Source organism: Phyllobates terribilis, unplaced genomic scaffold (assembly GCF_046119375.1).
Source record: "Phyllobates terribilis strain yellow unplaced genomic scaffold, ASM4611937v1 Scaffold_5__5_contigs__length_657084704, whole genome shotgun sequence".
Lineage (NCBI taxonomy): Eukaryota > Metazoa > Chordata > Amphibia > Anura > Dendrobatidae > Phyllobates > Phyllobates terribilis.
In genome coordinates this window covers 341,338,716-341,356,506 of record NW_027362765.1, presented here as the reverse complement: position 1 = coordinate 341,356,506, position 17,791 = coordinate 341,338,716, and the positions used below count along the sequence as shown (strand labels likewise).

The window sequence follows — 17,791 nt, the reverse complement described above, 5'->3', positions numbered from 1 at the left end:
ACTGACCTGTTGTGTTGAGCTGGCCCTGCTCCAGGACAGTCTCATCCACCAGCAGCGATGTGTGTGATGGCAGCTGTAGGAGGCCACTCACCAGGCGATTTGTGGTGTAATCTTTACGAGGGATGAAGCGAGAACTGTTCATGTTTTCTATGGTCATTGGCAGATAATGAGACTGCAGAGAAAGAAAAACTATTAGGAACTTTGAGTTAGAAGAATCCCACCTGGAATAGTTCTGATAAACGGCCCTATATCGGTGACCGGGCCCCGAGGCTTACCGCAGGTACGATCTGCTGCATGATGCCATACAAATGTCGGGAAAAGTCACCACTTCGTGGACAACCGCTGAGGTTCAGGGAGAATTTCCCCAGGGGAAGAACGTCTCTCCGTGCATATCTGTCAATGAACGCAATCCGTAGTTACTGCACTGCTATCATACGGGCGACTGAAGGACCAGGGAGGGAGGATGTTAATGATACTGAAATCCAAAGAAACATCAACCTGAAGTTCTGCTAGAATAAACAGGTCACAAAAGAGACAATCCAGTGAGAAAAATCTACAAATCTTCCCACAACTACAATAAAACAACACAATGTTAGATAAGGGGTCTCGGCAATTATGTGCACACGGACCCACTCTCTGGACACATGGAAATTAGATTATTCTTTAAAGCAGCTCATTTACCATCAAGCAGATAGCATAAGCTTTACTCGGGGATGAGTGTCTGACAAGAGCTTGGTGGTCAGACGGACCACCGACTCCCAGTAACAGTCTGTGCGGGAGCCGGAGCAGCGACTCCCAGTAACAGTCTGTGCGGGAGCCGGAGCAGCGACTCCCAGTAACAGTCTGTGCGGGAGCCGGAGCAGCGACTCCCAGTAACAGTCTGTGCGGGAGCCGGAGCAGCGACTCCCAGTAACAGTCTGTGCGGGAGCCGGAGCAGCGACTCCCAGTAACAGTCTGTGCGGGAGCCGGAGCAGCGACTCCCAGTAACAGTCTGTGCGGGAGCCGGAGCAGCGACTCCCAGTAACAGTCTGTGCGGGAGCCGGAGCAGCGACTCCCAGTAACAGTCTGTGCGGGAGCCGGAGCAGCGACTCCCAGTAACAGTCTGTGCGGGAGCCGGAGCAGCGACTCCCAGTAACAGTCTGTGCGGGAGCCGGAGCAGCGACTCCCAGTAACAGTCTGTGCGGGAGCCGGAGCAGCGACTCCCAGTAACAGTCTGTGCGGGAGCCGGAGCAGCGACTCCCAGTAACAGTCTGTGCGGGAGCCGGAGCAGCGACTCCCAGTAACAGTCTGTGCGGGAGCCGGAGCAGCGACTCCCAGTAACAGTCTGTGCGGGAGCCGGAGCAGCGACTCCCAGTAACAGTCTGTGCGGGAGCCGGAGCAGCGACTCCCAGTAACAGTCTGTGCGGGAGCCGGAGCAGCGACTCCCAGTAACAGTCTGTGCGGAAGCCGGAGCAGCGACTCCCAGTAACAGTCTGTGCGGAAGCCGGAGCAGCGACTCCCAGTAACAGTCTGTGCGGAAGCCGGAGGAGCGACTCCCAGTAACAGTCTGTGCGGAAGCCGGAGGAGCGACTCCCAGTAACAGTCTGTGCGGAAGCCGGAGCAGCGACTCCCAGTAACAGTCTGTGCGGAAGCCGGAGCAGCGACTCCCAGTAACAGTCTGTGCGGAAGCCGGAGCAGCGACTCCCAGTAACAGTCTGTGCGGAAGCCGGAGCAGCGACTCCCAGTAACAGTCTGTGCGGAAGCCGGAGCAGCGACTCCCAGTAACAGTCTGTGCGGAAGCCGGAGCAGCGACTCCCAGTAACAGTCTGTGCGGAAGCCGGAGCAGCGACTCCCAGTAACAGTCTGTGCGGAAGCCGGAGCAGCGACTCCCAGTAACAGTCTGTGCGGAAGCCGGAGCAGCGACTCCCAGTAACAGTCTGTGCGGAAGCCGGAGCAGCGACTCCCAGTAACAGTCTGTGCGGAAGCCGGAGCAGCGACTCCCAGTAACAGTCTGTGCGGAAGCCGGAGGACGGAGCAGCGACTCCCAGTAACAGACTGTGCGGAAGCCGGAGCAGCGACTCCCAGTAACAGTATGTGCGGAAGCCGGAGCAGCGACTCCCAGTAACAGTCTGTGCGGAAGCCGGAGCAGCGACTCCCAGTAACAGTCTGTGCGGAAGCCGGAGCAGCGACTCCCAGTAACAGTCTGTGCGGAAGCCGGAGGACGGAGCAGCGACTCCCAGTAACAGACTGTGCGGAAGCCGGAGCAGCGACTCCCAGTAACAGTCTGTGCGGAAGCCGGAGCAGCGATTCCCAGTAACAGTCTGTGCGGAAGCCGGAGGACGGAGCAGCGACTCCCAGTAACAGTCTGTGCGGAAGCCGGAGCAGCGATTCCCAGTAACAGTCTGTGCGGAAGCCGGAGGACGGAGCAGCGACTCCCAGTAACAGACTGTGCGGAAGCCGGAGCAGCGACTCCCAGTAACAGTCTGTGCGGAAGCCGGAGCAGCGACTCCCAGTAACAGTATGTGCGGAAGCCGGAGCAGCGACTCCCAGTAACAGTCTGTGCGGAAGCCGGAGCAGCGACTCCCAGTAACAGTCTGTGCGGAAGCCGGAGGACGGAGCAGCGACTCCCAGTAACAGACTGTGCGGAAGCCGGAGCAGCGACTCCCAGTAACAGTCTGTGCGGAAGCCGGAGCAGCGATTCCCAGTAACAGTCTGTGCGGAAGCCGGAGGACGGAGCAGCGACTCCCAGTAACAGTCTGTGCGGAAGCCGGAGCAGCGACTCCCAGTAACAGTCTGTGCGGAAGCCGGAGCAGCGACTCCCAGTAACAGTCTGTGCGGAAGCCGGAGCAGCGACTCCCAGTAACAGTCTGTGCGGAAGCCGGAGCAGCGACTCCCAGTAACAGTCTGTGCGGAAGCCGGAGCAGCGACTCCCAGTAACAGTCTGTGCGGAAGCCGGAGCAGCGACTCCCAGTAACAGTCTGTGCGGAAGCCGGAGCAGCGACTCCCAGTAACAGTCTGTGCGGAAGCCGGAGCAGCGACTCCCAGTAACAGTCTGTGCGGAAGCCGGAGCAGCGACTCCCAGTAACAGTCTGTGCGGAAGCCGGAGCAGCGACTCCCAGTAACAATCTGTGCGGTACCAGGACGACGGAGCAGAGACTCCCAGTAACAGTCTGTGCGGAAGCCGGAGGACAGAGCAGCGACTCCCAGTAACAGTCTGTGCGGAAGCCGGAGCAGCGACTCCCAGTAACAGTCTGTGCGGAAGCCGGAGGACGGAGCAGCGACTCCCAGTAACAGTCTGTGCGGAAGCCGGAGGACGGAGTAGCGACTCCCAGTAACAGTCTGTGCGGAAGCCGGAGGACGGACCACCGACTCCCAGTAACAGTCTGTGCGGAAGCCGGAGGACGGACCACCGACTCCCAGTAACAGTCTGTGCGGAACCCGGAGGACGGACCACCGACTCCCAGTAACAGTCTGTGCGGAACCCGGAGGACGGACCACCGACTCCCAGTAACAGTCTGTGCGGAACCCGGAGGACGGACCACCGACTCCCAGTAACAGTCTGTGCGGAACCCGGAGGACGGACCACCGACTCCCAGTAACAGTCTGTGCGGAACCCGGAGGACGGACCACCGACTCCCAGTAACAGTCTGTGCGGAACCCGGAGGACGGACCACCGACTCCCAGTAACAGTCTGTGCGGAACCCGGAGGACGGACCACCGACTCCCAGTAACAGTCTGTGCGGAACCCGGAGGACGGACCACCGACTCCCAGTAAGTCTGTGCGGAACCCGGAGGACGGACCACCGACTCCCAGTAACAGTCTGTGCGGAACCCGGAGGACGGACCACCGACTCCCAGTAACAGTCTGTGCGGAACCCGGAGGACGGACCACCGACTCCCAGTAACAGTCTGTGCGGAACCCGGAGGACGGACCACCGACTCCCAGTAACAGTCTGTGCGGAACCCGGAGGACGGACCACCGACTCCCAGTAACAGTCTGTGCGGAACCCGGAGGACGGACCACCGACTCCCAATAACAGTCTGTGCGGAACCCGGAGCAGCGACTCCCAATAACAATCTGTGCGGTACCAGGACGACGGAGCAGAGACTCCCAGTAACAGTCTGTGCGGAAGCCGGAGGACAGAGCAGCGACTCCCAGTAACAGTCTGTGCGGAAGCCGGAGCAGCGACTCCCAGTAACAGTCTGTGCGGAAGCCGGAGGACGGAGCAGCGACTCCCAGTAACAGTCTGTGCGGAAGCCGGAGGACGGAGTAGCGACTCCCAGTAACAGTCTGTGCGGAACCAGGACGACGGAGCAGAGACTCCCAATAACAGTCTGTGCGGAACCCGGAGCAACGACTCCCAGTAACAGTCTGTGCGGAACCCGGAGCAGCGACTCCCAGTAACAGTCTGTGCGGAACCCGGAGCAGCGACTCCCAGTAACAGTCTGTGCGGAAGCCGGAGGACGGAGCAGCGACTCCCAGTAACAGACTGTGCGGAAGCCGGAGCAGCGACTCCCAGTAACAGTCTGTGCGGAACCAGGACGACGGAGCAGCGACTCCCAATAACAGTCTGTGCGGAACCCGGAGAACGGACCACCGACTCCCAGTAACAGTCTGTGCGGAACCAGGACGACGGAGCAGCGACTCCCAGTAACAGTGTCGGGGAAAAAGAGAATATATATATTTGTAACTTTTATATTCTTGTAACTTTTATACGCTTTTTTGCTAATGTACTAACCACCATTTTGTGTCATATAACAATAAGCTTTCCTTGCTACGTAATTACTCAAATCGAAACTTAAACTAAGACATTTCCAGTGTTGCCAAGACTTATTTCAGAGAAACGAAACAAGATTATAAGCTGACGGCTGCAATATCTGCCCAGAGACTGAGATAAGGAGATGTGGACCAATCAGGAGTGGCCAGACACTGGACTTTCATGGTTTACCCCGCCCCGGACAACCCCTTTTCCCTCCCATTATGTAGTGTATTTAGATTTGTGTATGTAAAAATAAACGCAGAACAATGCTGAGGACGTTGACTGTAGTAGTCTTCTGAGCATGCTCTGAGCTTGAACCAGCTTGTTGTCTGACTCATTCTTTGAATGGTTGACCCATGCTCATAGTTTGAATTTGGAGTGACTGGAGGACGAGTGGAATGTCATCACGACCCCCACAAATGGCGCCCAACGTGGGGCGTGGCTAGCGGTACGCCGCCCTCCTGGACCCATATTGCTGACTTCCCTGGTGGTGACCGCGGTGGCTGAATTTGAGGCCTGATCAACCTCCATCGAACACGGTAAGTTGAGATGTATTTTATATGTCTCACTTGCCTGTGTGTCAGCCGCAGCGGTTTCTGTGGGGTTGTCAGGTTGGATCTGGGTGGGTGACCGGTCGAGTGGTGAGACCTTGGGCGTCCCGCACCACGTCCTGAACCAGCAAGTGTTAAACCGAGTGACGTCGCATGCCTGCGCGTGCTCGTGTGCACACCACCTCCTCCTCCCCCGGTCACTGTACTTTTCTTAGATAGCTGCCTCCCGTAACTGATAGTCGAAGTTTCAAAGCATTCCTGAATTGTAGTGTAAGGTGTTGTACTGTCAGAATCTGTGACGAATTGAGGAGTATTCTTCGTCTAATACAGAGACTGCTGTAAAGTCAAGGTTAGGAAACAGTGTATTGAGAGGTGACTCTACACTGACGGGTGATGCCGTGTTAGGAAAGGAGACAGATTGAGAGGTTACTCTCTGTCTTATTAGTGTATTGAGAGGTGTACTCTACACTGACGGGTGGTGCCGTAGTAGGAAAGAAGACGAATTGAGAAGTGCTCTTCGTCTTATACAGAGAAACCTCATAAGGAGGGGTTCTGCTGTCAGGGTGCCGTGGTGAGTCGTACTGTAAAGTCGCCATTCAAGGTTAGGGAAGGGACAGATTGAGAGGTTACTCTCTGTCTTATCGGTGTATTGAGAGGTGCCTCTACACTGAGGAGTGGCGACCTGTCGGCTGCACCAGTGATCTGAGTCGCGACAGATCATTGCATTCTATAAGAAAATGTTGTGTATATTCAAATTTGAAAGATCTCGTAAGTTGCGGAATGCTGCTGTGGGAGTTAAGCCAATTAGTGGAGTTACGGGAAGGCAAGAAGAATGTTAGGAATTTGTATAACATGATAAGCTTATCCAGTACAGGCAGGCTTTAGTCTTCAGTTTGGAAAGAATGTGTTACACAGAAGTTGGGAAAGTTGGGTGAGGATTTCTGCAAACACATCTTAGAGTAGATGGTGCAGGGGGGAACAGAGAATGCCGAGCCTTTGTTCGGATACATGAAAGCTGCAGATTGTGATTTGTTATGTGCCCTCAAATTGGCCGTAACCCCGTTGATGCCTGTTACTACACCTTTTCCTGCCCCCAAGAACAATCCCACCCCCACTCCCACCTCCTCCCTCCAACGGCCATCTTACTACACCTTTTCCTGCCTCCAAGAATAATCCCACTTCCATTTTAACTCCTCCCTCCCACGGCCATCTTACTACACCTCTTACTTGTTGTGGGAGGCCCGGAAAGCCCCAATCCAGCCTATATCCACTACTAGATCCGTCCGGTGCATATTACCAGCCACCAGCACAGGTGGAAAAGCCCGTAGTCCCAGAGTACCCATCTGAAACTAATGTGACACCCTCTGCTCCAGTCCACGATGCTGAGACGCTTCCCCTGTTTCCTATGGGAGTCACCCACAACCCTGGGGATATCCTCCTCAACTCCCCAGAATTTCAGGCCAGACTGCTCTCCCTCCGCCAACATACTGTTACTCAAGACGATACGGAGCCAGATGAGGGATGGGCTCAAGATACTCCAGCCCCCCCTCCTTTACCCCATACGTCTCCTATGGCATCCTCCACCCCACATCCATTACCCGTACTCCGGCCCTTGCTCCAAGCAACTGCTGAAAGAACACCACCCCCCAGCCTCTCAGAAGTTTGGGACCCCTGCCGCTCCCGGAACCTAGTAGACCCATCAGGACGCTCTGTCACTCTGTCAATAGGCTATGGTGACATCCTTACACATCGGGTGGGGGCCATAGTCAACCCTGCAAACACCTGTATGAGCCATGCTGGAGGATTGGTTCGTAAAATTGCCCTTGCTGCTGGTTCTACTCTGGCTGCAGAATGCCAGGCTCACTTAGCCGAAAACGGAGAGCTTTCAAAAGGCCATGGATTCCACAAAAGCAGGACCCCTTAGTACGTATGAATCCGGCCTAGAATACATGAAACAGTTAAAAGTCTGGGCTCAGGATCGCTTGTCAGATCAAGCTGGGTCTGTACAAGATGTTCAAAAAGACCCTGATGAATCTGTGGAAAGATATGCTGCAAGACTCAGCATGCATTTTGAGGATCTTGGATACAGTCCTCACGTCAAGACGCAGGCCGCCCTGTTGGTTCAGGCCCTAATAGATGGCCTACAAGACGCTCTCAGAGATGAAGTCCTGAGAGTACGGCCCGAGATTCGTTCTTCTTCTTTCAACGACGCGGTGGATATCGTTAAAGCTTTCCAAAAATCAATGCTAAAAATGGAAAAGGATACTAAGCCAAAGAAGAAAACCGCTCCTGCCATGGTATATCAAGCTCAAGAAAGCTACCCACCCCCTCCCTGGTAACCAACATGGAATCAAGTGGGTAATGGTTAAAGGCACAGGTGATGATACTCCTCCCACATATAGAAGACAAGACAGAAGAGATGACAAGGGATCATCTAGAAACAGAAGACAACCTCGTGATTCTGAAGGATGAATGTTATGTTGGGAGTGTGGTAGCCTTGACCACATCCTCAGAGACTGTCACTTTACAGGTGGACCATCAACCACTGGAGTTCCTGGTGGACACTGGGGCGGCCACATCTGTCATTTCCTCTGCACAGCTCCCTCCTTCTGTATCCCTATCACCGGATACCCTCACCTGTGTTGGGGTGGAAGGCCAACATATTTCCTCTCCACTCACAGTCCCTGTGTCTGCAGGACCGTTCACCGGAGTACTCACAAGATTCTTGGTCTCTGAAACTTGTCCTGTCAATCTGTTGGGAACCGATCTCTTAGAGCGGATGAAGGCAATAATTACCTTCGGAAACCATGGTATGGAGCTTCTTTTGCGGGACCCTCATTCCGAACAAGGGACTGAAGACCGCTGTGTTCTTAAAGCCTTCCCTCTCATGATGATGACCATACAACCTAACTCTCTGTGGTCCAGTGGGCCAGAGGACGTCGGCCTCCTGCAGGTTCCCCCGGTCCGAGTACACCTCAAGCCTGGACACAGGTATCCACGGTTGCCACAATACCCCCTCAAGGCTGCACAAGAACAACACTTGGGTACCCAAATCGTTTCCCTCCTGGAATCAGGAGTCCTTGTCAGATGTGTATCTCCATGCAATACACCCCTCTTTCCTGTAAAAAAGAAAACCGTTCCGAGAGAGTCTCCAAGATACCGGTTGGTTCAGGATCTCAGAGCCGTCAATGCAGCTACCATTTTAGAAACTCCAGTGGTGCCCAACCCAAACACCCTCTTGTCTCAGCTGCCTCCAACGGCCACTTTGTTTACGGTGTTAGATCTGGCCAACGCCTTCTTCAGTATACCCTTACATGAAGATTCGTGGTTTCTTTTTGTTTTCACCTTTCAAAGAGCCCAGAACTCTCCTAACCAATTCACTCATTCTATGAAGTCTATTCTGGAGCCATGGGTTCAAGAGAACCCTCAGGTCACCCTTCTACAGTATGTGGATGATCTTTTACTCTGTGGCACTGAAGAAAATTTGCCAGAGATGTCAGAATCCCTTCTCTGGTTTTTTCACTCAGCTAACTGTAAAGTCTCGAAAGGCAAAGTCCAATGGTGTCTGCCCAAGGTCATTTTCCTCGGACATTGTATATCACAAGGTGCTAGACATCTGACTGAAGAAAGAAAGCAAGCCATCATGGATATCACCTTCCCAACCACCTATTCCGCTATGCAGACTTTCCTTGGCCTCATCACTTACTGCAGGCAATGGATCCCTGATGCCTCAAAGCTCATGCAACCTCTGTACGACTGTCTCAGGGATGAAGGCTCAGTTTGATTTCATGCTGAAAATCCACGTGTTTCTCATCAACACAGACTATGTTTTGACCGCCTTAAACAGGCTGTTGTCTCTGCCCCGGCCTTGGGCTTACCAGACTATACTCAGCCATTTCACCTTTTTGTCTCGGAATCGGAAGGTCATGCCTCTGGAGTTCTAGCATAACGCTATGATCATAAGTATCGGCCTTTGGGCTACTACTCAGCCCGCCTGGACCCTGTCGCCCGAACTGCCCCCCCCATGCCTTAAGGCGTTCCACGCTGCTCACATCCTCCTTGACAAGTCAGCTGACCAGATGTCTGACTATCAATCCTGCCACTTTGCCTCCACCTTCTAGGGGGGAAGGTGAAGAGGGTGAAGGTCCATTGGTGGAACCTCATGATTGTATAAAAATTTTGCAGGAAGAGACTTCTGCTCCAGAGAATATGGTGGCACATCCGCTCGCAGACCCTGCCTTGCACCTATGGACTGATGGATCCCGTTTCGCAGACCCTCAAGGGAGGTTCCACACGGGATATGCTGTCACAACAGACCTAACAGTCCTCAAGGCTGAAGCTCTACCACCATACATGTCTGCACAAGAAGCTGAACTTGTGGCTCTCACAGAGGTCTGCCACCTGGCAGCAGGAACAAAGGCGTATATGTATATATACCGATTCCAGGTATGGACATGGAATTTGCAATGATCCTGGACTCTTGTGGAAGTCTAGAGGATTCATCACAGCTGCAGGTACACCAGTGAAACATGCCTCATGGATTAAGGCCCTAATGAAGGCCCTGGAACTACCCATTCAGGTTGCTGTTATGAAGGTCAAGGCTCATGGAAGACTAGAATCCAGAGAAGCCAGGGGCAACCACCTAACTGACCAAGCAGCCAAGACTGCAGCAGTGAAGAATGTGTCATCAAAGTGGCAGGAAAAGGAAGAAGAGATGGGAGAGACTCTGCAAACCGTAGCTGTGGCGCTCACTAGAGCAAGAGCCAAGGAACAGCCGGCGGAAGACCATACAAGTCCAGCGGAGACACGGGTGGAATCCAAGGGCGTCAGGATGCCTGAAGAAAAATTGTGTGAGGAACAAAGGAAGACCCCCACCGAAGAAGTTAAGCAGTGGAAAGCGGCAGGAGCCATGCTGGCAGGTCGCAAAGATTCAAAGGTCAACTCGACTCTTTACCAAGTGGATGGGAAGCCTTGCTTGCCTAGACGCATATACTCAGCTGTGGCAGCATGGGCTCACGGGCCTACACACAGAGGAAAGAATCAAGCCTTGGCATGTATCAAGAAACTGTACTTTGCACCCGGAATCTCTTCCACTGTGACTGCGTACTCAAAATCCTGCTCTGTCTGCGCTACCTGCAACCCAACGTGTACGGCACGGGTCCCTCTCCAACACCTGGCTAAACCAGACTACCCTTGGCAGAGAATACAAGTCGACCATATCCAAATGTCTAAAGCAAGAAAATAGGAGTAGGTTTTGGTAGCCGTGGATATGTTCTCAGCCTGGCCCGAGGCCTACCCGGTTGTCAACATGACTGCTAAAGTCACAGCCAAGAAACTGATCACCGAAATTGCCTGCAGATTTGGAGTTCCCCAAATCATAGAATCGGATCAAGGACCAGCTTTCACAACAAATATCTACGAAGAACTCTGGAACATGTTGGGAACAGATTTGGGCCTCCACACTCCATACCATCCTGCCAGTTCAGGCAAAGTGGAGAGAATGAATTCCACACTCAAGACCCAGCTCTTGAAAATGACCCAAGATCATCCCCTCCCCTGGCCCGACCTACTCCCCATAGTATTGTATCATATCACACACACTCCTCAAGCCAAACATGGGCTGACTCCCTATAAAATTTTGTTTAGGACCCCACCCAAGATAGGAGAGATTAGGCCCCAAGAGTTGTCTGAAACACATGATAGAGTGGTAAAATTTGTGATTGCCTTGTCTAGAGAATTGACTAACACCCGCTCTCCAGTATCTGCTTCTCTCCCAGAATCTACAGGTGATGCAGTACATGATTTCATCCCAGGCGATCTAGTGTATGTGAAGAAGTTTGTCCGGAAAGACTGCCTCCAGCCGCGGTTCGAGGGACCGTACACTGTGCTTCTCACCACCCCGACGGCTCTGAAGCTTGAGGGCAAGAGCACCTGGATTCACGCCTCCCACTGCAAGAGAGACAGAACGAGTCTATAAAAGATGACTACCTTCTTCTATATCCTTTCCATATGCTTACTGTCTGTCCCAGGGTGGACAGCTACCACACAGGGGTAGATACCTCCTTCTTCTCAGGTTGGTTGGGAGGGCTCAAGGGATTCCTCCAACAAGTTTGTCTAGTAATGGGAGGTCTACTAGTATTGGGCCTGGTGGTCCTGTGCTGCATAGTCCCCTTATATAGAGAAATACACTTCTTTGAACAAGTCTAACCAGACCCCCCCCATAACAAAGTCCAATTGAGAGATTTAGTTTAGGGACAGTTGGGAGAACTCCATGTGTCACCCAGGATAGGGCTCGATTGTCTGGGGGCGTCCCATAAGGGGGCAGCTTCTAAGATGATTGGGTGAAGAAATCCACCTCCCCTCTCCCCACACATGGACAGTCTCAAAGGCCCCGAAGCAAAGGAAAGCTTAGTGTTTAGGGGGGAATGTCGGGGAAAAAGAGAATATATATATTTGTAACTTTTATATTCTTGTAACTTTTATACGCTTTTTTGCTAATGTACTAACCACCATTTTGTGTCATATAACAATAAGCTTTCCTTGCTACGTAATTACTCAAATCGAAACTTAAACTAAGACATTTCCAGTGTTGCCAAGACTTATTTCAGAGAAACGAAACAAGATTATAAGCTGACGGCTGCAATATCTGCCCAGAGACTGAGATAAGGAGATGTGGACCAATCAGGAGTGGCCAGACACTGGACTTTCATGGTTTACCCCGCCTCGGACAACCCCTTTTCCCTCCCATTATGTAGTGTATTTAGATTTGTGTATGTAAAAATAAACGCAGAACAATGCTGAGGACGTTGACTGTAGTAGTCTTCTGAGCATGCTCTGAGCTTGAACCAGCTTGTTGTCTGACTCATTCTTTGAATGGTTGACCCATGCTCATAGTTTGAATTTGGAGTGACTGGAGGACGAGTGGAATGTCATCACGACCCCCACAACAGTCTGTGCGGAAGGCGGAGGACGGACCACCGACTCCCAATAACAGTCTGTGCGGAACCCGGAGGACGGACCACCGACTCCCAATAACAGTCTGTGCGGAACCCTGAGCAGCGACTCCCAGTAACAGTCTGTGCGGAACCCGGAGCAGCGACTCCCAGTAACAGTCTGTGCGGAACCCGGAGCAGCGACTCCCAGTAACAGTCTGTGCGGAACCCGGAGCAGCGACTCCCAGTAACAGTCTGTGCGGAACCCGGAGCAGCGACTCCCAGTAACAGTCTGTGCGGAAACCGGAGCAGCGACTCCCAGTAACAGTCTGTGCGGAAACCGGAGCAGCGACTCCCAGTAACAGTCTGTGCGGAAACCGGAGCAGCGACTCCCAGTAACAGTCTGTGCGGAAACCGGAGCAGCGACTCCCAGTAACAGTCTGTGCGGAAACCGGAGCAGCGACTCCCAGTAACAGTCTGTGCGGAAACCGGAGCAGCGACTCCCAGTAACAGTCTGTGCGGAAACCGGAGCAGCGACTCCCAGTAGCAGTCTGTGCGGAAACCGGAGCAGCGACTCCCAGTAGCAGTCTGTGCGGAAACCGGAGCAGCGACTCCCAGTAGCAGTCTGTGCGGAAACCGGAGCAGCGACTCCCAGTAGCAGTCTGTGCGGAAACCGGAGCAGCGACTCCCAGTAACAGTCTGTGCGGAACCAGGACGACGGAGCAGCGACTCCCAATAACAGTCTGTGCGGAACCCGGAGAACGGACCACCGACTCCCAATAACAGTCTGTGCGGAACCCGGAGGACGGACCACCGACTCCCAGTAACAGTCTGTGCGGAACCCGGAGGACGGACCACTGACTCCCAGTAACAGTCTGTGCGGAAGCCGGAGCAGCGACTCCCAGTAACAGTCTGTGCGGAACCCGGAGCAGCGACTCCCAGTAACAGTCTGTGCGGAACCCGGAGCAGCGACTCCCAGTAACAGTCTGTGCGGAAACCGGAGCAGCGACTCCCAGTAACAGTCTGTGCGGAAACCGGAGCAGCGACTCCCAGTAACAGTCTGTGCGGAAGCCGGAGCAGCGACTCCCAGTAACAGTCTGTGCGGAAGCCGGAGCAGCGACTCCCAGTAACAGTCTGTGCGGAAGCCGGAGCAGCGACTCCCAGTAACAGTCTGTGCGGAAGCCGGAGCAGCGACTCCCAGTAACAGTCTGTGCGGAAGCCGGAGCAGCGACTCCCAGTAACAGTCTGTGCGGAAGCCGGAGCAGCGACTCCCAGTAACAGTCTGTGCGGAAGCCGGAGCAGCGACTCCCAGTAACAGTCTGTGCGGAAGCCGGAGCAGCGACTCCCAGTAACAGTCTGTGCGGAAGCCGGAGCAGCGACTCCCAGTAACAGTCTGTGCGGAAGCCGGAGCAGCGACTCCCAGTAACAGTCTGTGCGGAAGCCGGAGCAGCGACTCCCAGTAACAGTCTGTGCGGAAGCCGGAGCAGCGACTCCCAGTAACAGTCTGTGCGGAAGCCGGAGCAGCGACTCCCAGTAACAGTCTGTGCGGAAGCCGGAGCAGCGACTCCCAGTAACAGTCTGTGCGGAAGCCGGAGCAGCGACTCCCAGTAACAGTCTGTGCGGAAGCCGGAGCAGCGACTCCCAGTAACAGTCTGTGCGGAAGCCGGAGCAGCGACTCCCAGTAACAGTCTGTGCGGAAGCCGGAGCAGCGACTCCCAGTAACAGTCTGTGCGGAAGCCGGAGCAGCGACTCCCAGTAACAGTCTGTGCGGAAGCCGGAGCAGCGACTCCCAGTAACAGTCTGTGCGGAAGCCGGAGCAGCGACTCCCAGTAACAGTCTGTGCGGAAGCCGGAGCAGCGACTCCCAGTAACAGTCTGTGCGGAAGCCGGACCACCGACTCCCAGTAACAGTCTGTGCGGAACCCGGAGGACGGACCACCGACTCCCAATAACAGTCTGTCTGGAACCCGGAGGACGGAGCAGCGACTCCCTGTAACAGTCTGTGCGGAACCAGGACGAAAGAGCAGCGACTCCCAATAACAATCTGTGCGGTACCAGGACGACAGAGCAGCGACTCCCAGTAACTGTCTGTGCGGAACCCGGAGGACGGAGCAGCGACTCCCAATAACAGTCTGTCTGGAACCCGGAGGACGGAGCAGCGACTCCCTGTAACAGTCTGTGCGGAAAGCGGAGGACGGAGCAGCGACTCCCAGTAACAGTCTGTGCGAAACCCGGAGGACAGAGCAGCGACTCCCAGTAACAGTCTGTGCGGAACCAGGACGACGGAGCAGCGACTCCCAGTAACAGTATGTGCGGAAACCGGAGCAGCGACTCCCAGTAACAGTATGTGCGGAAACCGGAGGACGGAGCAGCGACTCCCTTTAACAGTCTGTGCGGAACCTGGATGACGGAGCAGCGACTCCCTGTAACAGTCTGCGCAGAACCCAAAGGACGGAGCAGCGACTCCCAATAACAGTCTGTGCGGAACCCGGATGACGGAGCAGCGACTCCCAATAACAGTCTGTGCGGAACTCGGATGACGGAGCAGCGACCCCCAATAACAGTCTGTGCGGAACCCGGAAGACGGAGCAGCGACTCCCAGTAACTGTCTGTGCGGAATCAGGACGACAGAGCAGCGACTCCCTGTAACAGTCTGTGCGGAAACCGGAGGACGGAGCAGCGACTTCCAGTAACAGTCTGTGCGGAAACCGGAGGACGGAGCAGCGACTCCCAGTAACAGTCTGTGCGGAACCAGGACGATGGAGCAGCGACTCCCAATAACAGTCTGTGCGGAACCCGGAGCAGCGACTCCCAGTAACAGTCTGTGCGGAACCCGGCGCAGCGACTCCCAGTAACAGTCTGTGCGGAACCCGGAGCAGCGACTCCCAGTAACAGTCTGTGCGGAACCCGGAGCAGCTAACTCCCAGTAACAGACTGTGCGGAACCCGGAGCAGCGACTCCCAGTAACAGACTGTGCGGAAGCCGGAGGACGGAGCAGCGACTCCCAGTAACAGACAGTGCGGAAGCCGGAGGACGGAGCAGCGACTCCCAGTAACAGACTGTGCGGAAGCCGGAGGACGGAGCAGCGACTCCCAGTAACAGACTGTGCGGTACCAGGACGATGGAGCAGAGACTCCCAGTAACAGTCTGTGCGGAAGCTGGAGGACGGAGCAGCGACTCCCAGTAACAGTCTGTGCGGAAGCCGGAGGACGGAGCAGCGACTCCCAGTAACAGTCTGTGCGGAACCAGGACGACGGAGCAGAGACTCCCAATAACAGTCTGTGCGGAACCCGGAGCAGAGACTCCCAATAACAGTCTGTGCGGAACCCGAAGCAGCGACTCCCAGTAACAGTCTGTGTGGAACCCGGAGCAGAGACTCCCAGTAACAGTCTGTGCGGAAGCCGGAGGACGGAGCAGCGACTCCCAGTAACAGACTGCGCGGAAGCCGGAGCAGCGACTCCCAGTAACAGTCTGTGCGGAACCAGGACGACGGAGCAGCGACTCCCAATAACAGTTTGTGCGGAACCCGGAGAACGGACCACCGACTCCCAATAACAGTCTGTGCGGAACCCGGAGGACGGACCACCGACTCCCAATAACAGTCTGTGCGGAACCCGGAGCAGCGACTCCCAATAACAATCTGTGCGGTAGCAGGACGACGGAGCAGAGACTCCCAGTAACAGTCTGTGCGGAACCCGGAGGACGGAGCAGCGACTCCCAATAACAGTCTGTGCAGAACCAGGACTACGGAGCAGCGACTCCCAATAACAGTCTGTGCGGAACCCGGAGCAGCGACTCCCAACAACAGTCTGTGCAGAACCAGGACGACGGAGCAGCGACTCCCAATAACAGTCTGTGCAGAACCAGGACAACGGAGCAGCGAATCCCAATAACAGTCTGTGGAGAACCAGGACGACGGAGCAGCGACTCCCAATAACAGTCTGTGCAGAACCCGGAGCAGCGACTCCCAATAACAATCTGTGCGGTACCAGGACGACAGAGCAGCGACTCCCAGTAACAGTCTGTGCGGAACCAGGACGACGGAGCAGGAACTCCCAATAACAGTCTGTGCGGAACCCGGAGGACGGAGCAGCGACTTCCAGTAACTGTCTGTGCGGAACCAGGACGACGGAGCAGCGACTCCCTTTAACAGTCTGTGCGGAACCTGGATGACGGAGCAGCGACTCCCTTTAACAGTCTGTGCGGAACCTGGATGACGGAGCAGCGACTCCCAATAACAGTCTGTGCGGAACCCGGAGGACGGAGCAGCGACTCCCAATAACACTCTGTGCGGAACCAGGACGACAGAGCAGCGACTCCCTGTAACAGTCTGCGTGGAACCCAAAGGACGGAGCAGCGACTCCCTCTAACAGTCTGTGCGGAACCCGGATGACGGAGCAGCGACTCCCAATAACAGTCTGTGCGGAACCCGGATGACGGAGCAGCGACTCCCTGTAACAGTCTGTGCGGAACCCGGAGGACGGAGTAGCGACTCCCAGTAACAGTCTGTGCGGAACCCGGAGGACAGAGCAGCGACTCCCAGTAACAATCTGTGCGGAACCCGGACTACGGAGCAGCGACTCCCAGTAACTGTCTGTGCGGAATCAGGACGACAGAGCAGCGACTCCCTGTAACAGTCTGTGCGGAACCAGGACGATGGAGCAGACTCCCAATAACAGTCTGTGCGGAACCCGGAGCAGCGACTCCCAGTAACAGTCTGTGCGGAACCCGGAGCAGCGACTCCCAGTAACAGTCTGTGTGGAACCCGGAGCAGAGACTCCCAGTAACAGTCTGTGCGGAACCCGGAGCAGCGACTCCCAGTAACAGTCTGTGCGGAAGCCGGAGCAGCGACTCCCAGTAACAGTCTGTGCGGAACCCGGAGCAGCGACTCCCAGTAACAGTCTGTGCGGAACCCGGAGTAGCGACTCCCAATAACAATCTGTGCGGTACCAGGACGACGGAGCAGAGACTCCCAGTAACAGTCTGTGCAGAACCAGGACGACGGAGCAGCGACTCCCAATAACAGTCTGTGCGGAACCCGGAGCAGCGACTCCCAGTAACAGTCTGTGCGGAACCCGGAGCAGCGACTCCCAGTAACAGTCTGTGCGGAACTCGGAGGACGGACCACCGACTCCCAATAACAGTCTGTGCGGAACCCGGAGCAGCGACTCCCAATAACAATCTGTGCGGTACCAGGACGACGGAGCAGAGACTTCCAGTAACAGTCTGTGCGGAAGCCGAAGGACGGAGCAGCGACTCCCAGTAACAGTCTGTGCGGAAGCCGGAGGACGGAGCAGCGACTCCCAGTAACAGTCTGTGCGGAAGCCGGAGGACGGAGCAGCGACTCCCATTAACAGTCTGTGCGGAAGCCGGAGGACGGAGCAGCGACTCCCAGTAACAGTCTGTGCGGAACCAGGACGACGGAGCAGAGACTCCCAATAACAGTCTGTGCGGAACCCGGAGCAGCGACTCCCAGTAACAATCTGTGCGGTAGCAGGACGACGGAGCAGAGACTCCCAATAACAGTCTGTGCGGAACCCGGAGCAGCGACTCCCAGTAACAGTCTGTGC

General features: G+C 55.1%; 1 protein-coding gene across 1 annotated transcript in view; it reads right to left on the bottom strand.

Moving 5' to 3' along the window:
* The window catches only part of MCMBP (minichromosome maintenance complex binding protein), a 109,161-nt gene that overhangs the window by 31,698 nt on the left and 59,672 nt on the right, over positions 1 to 17,791 (bottom strand). Inside the window, exons 11-12 of the mRNA XM_073684599.1 lie at positions 276 to 393; positions 7 to 172 (exon numbers count right to left, since the gene is read on the bottom strand). Coding sequence (XP_073540700.1) covers positions 7 to 172; positions 276 to 393 — 284 coding nt within the window. The remainder of the gene's footprint in view (positions 1 to 6; positions 173 to 275; positions 394 to 17,791) is intronic.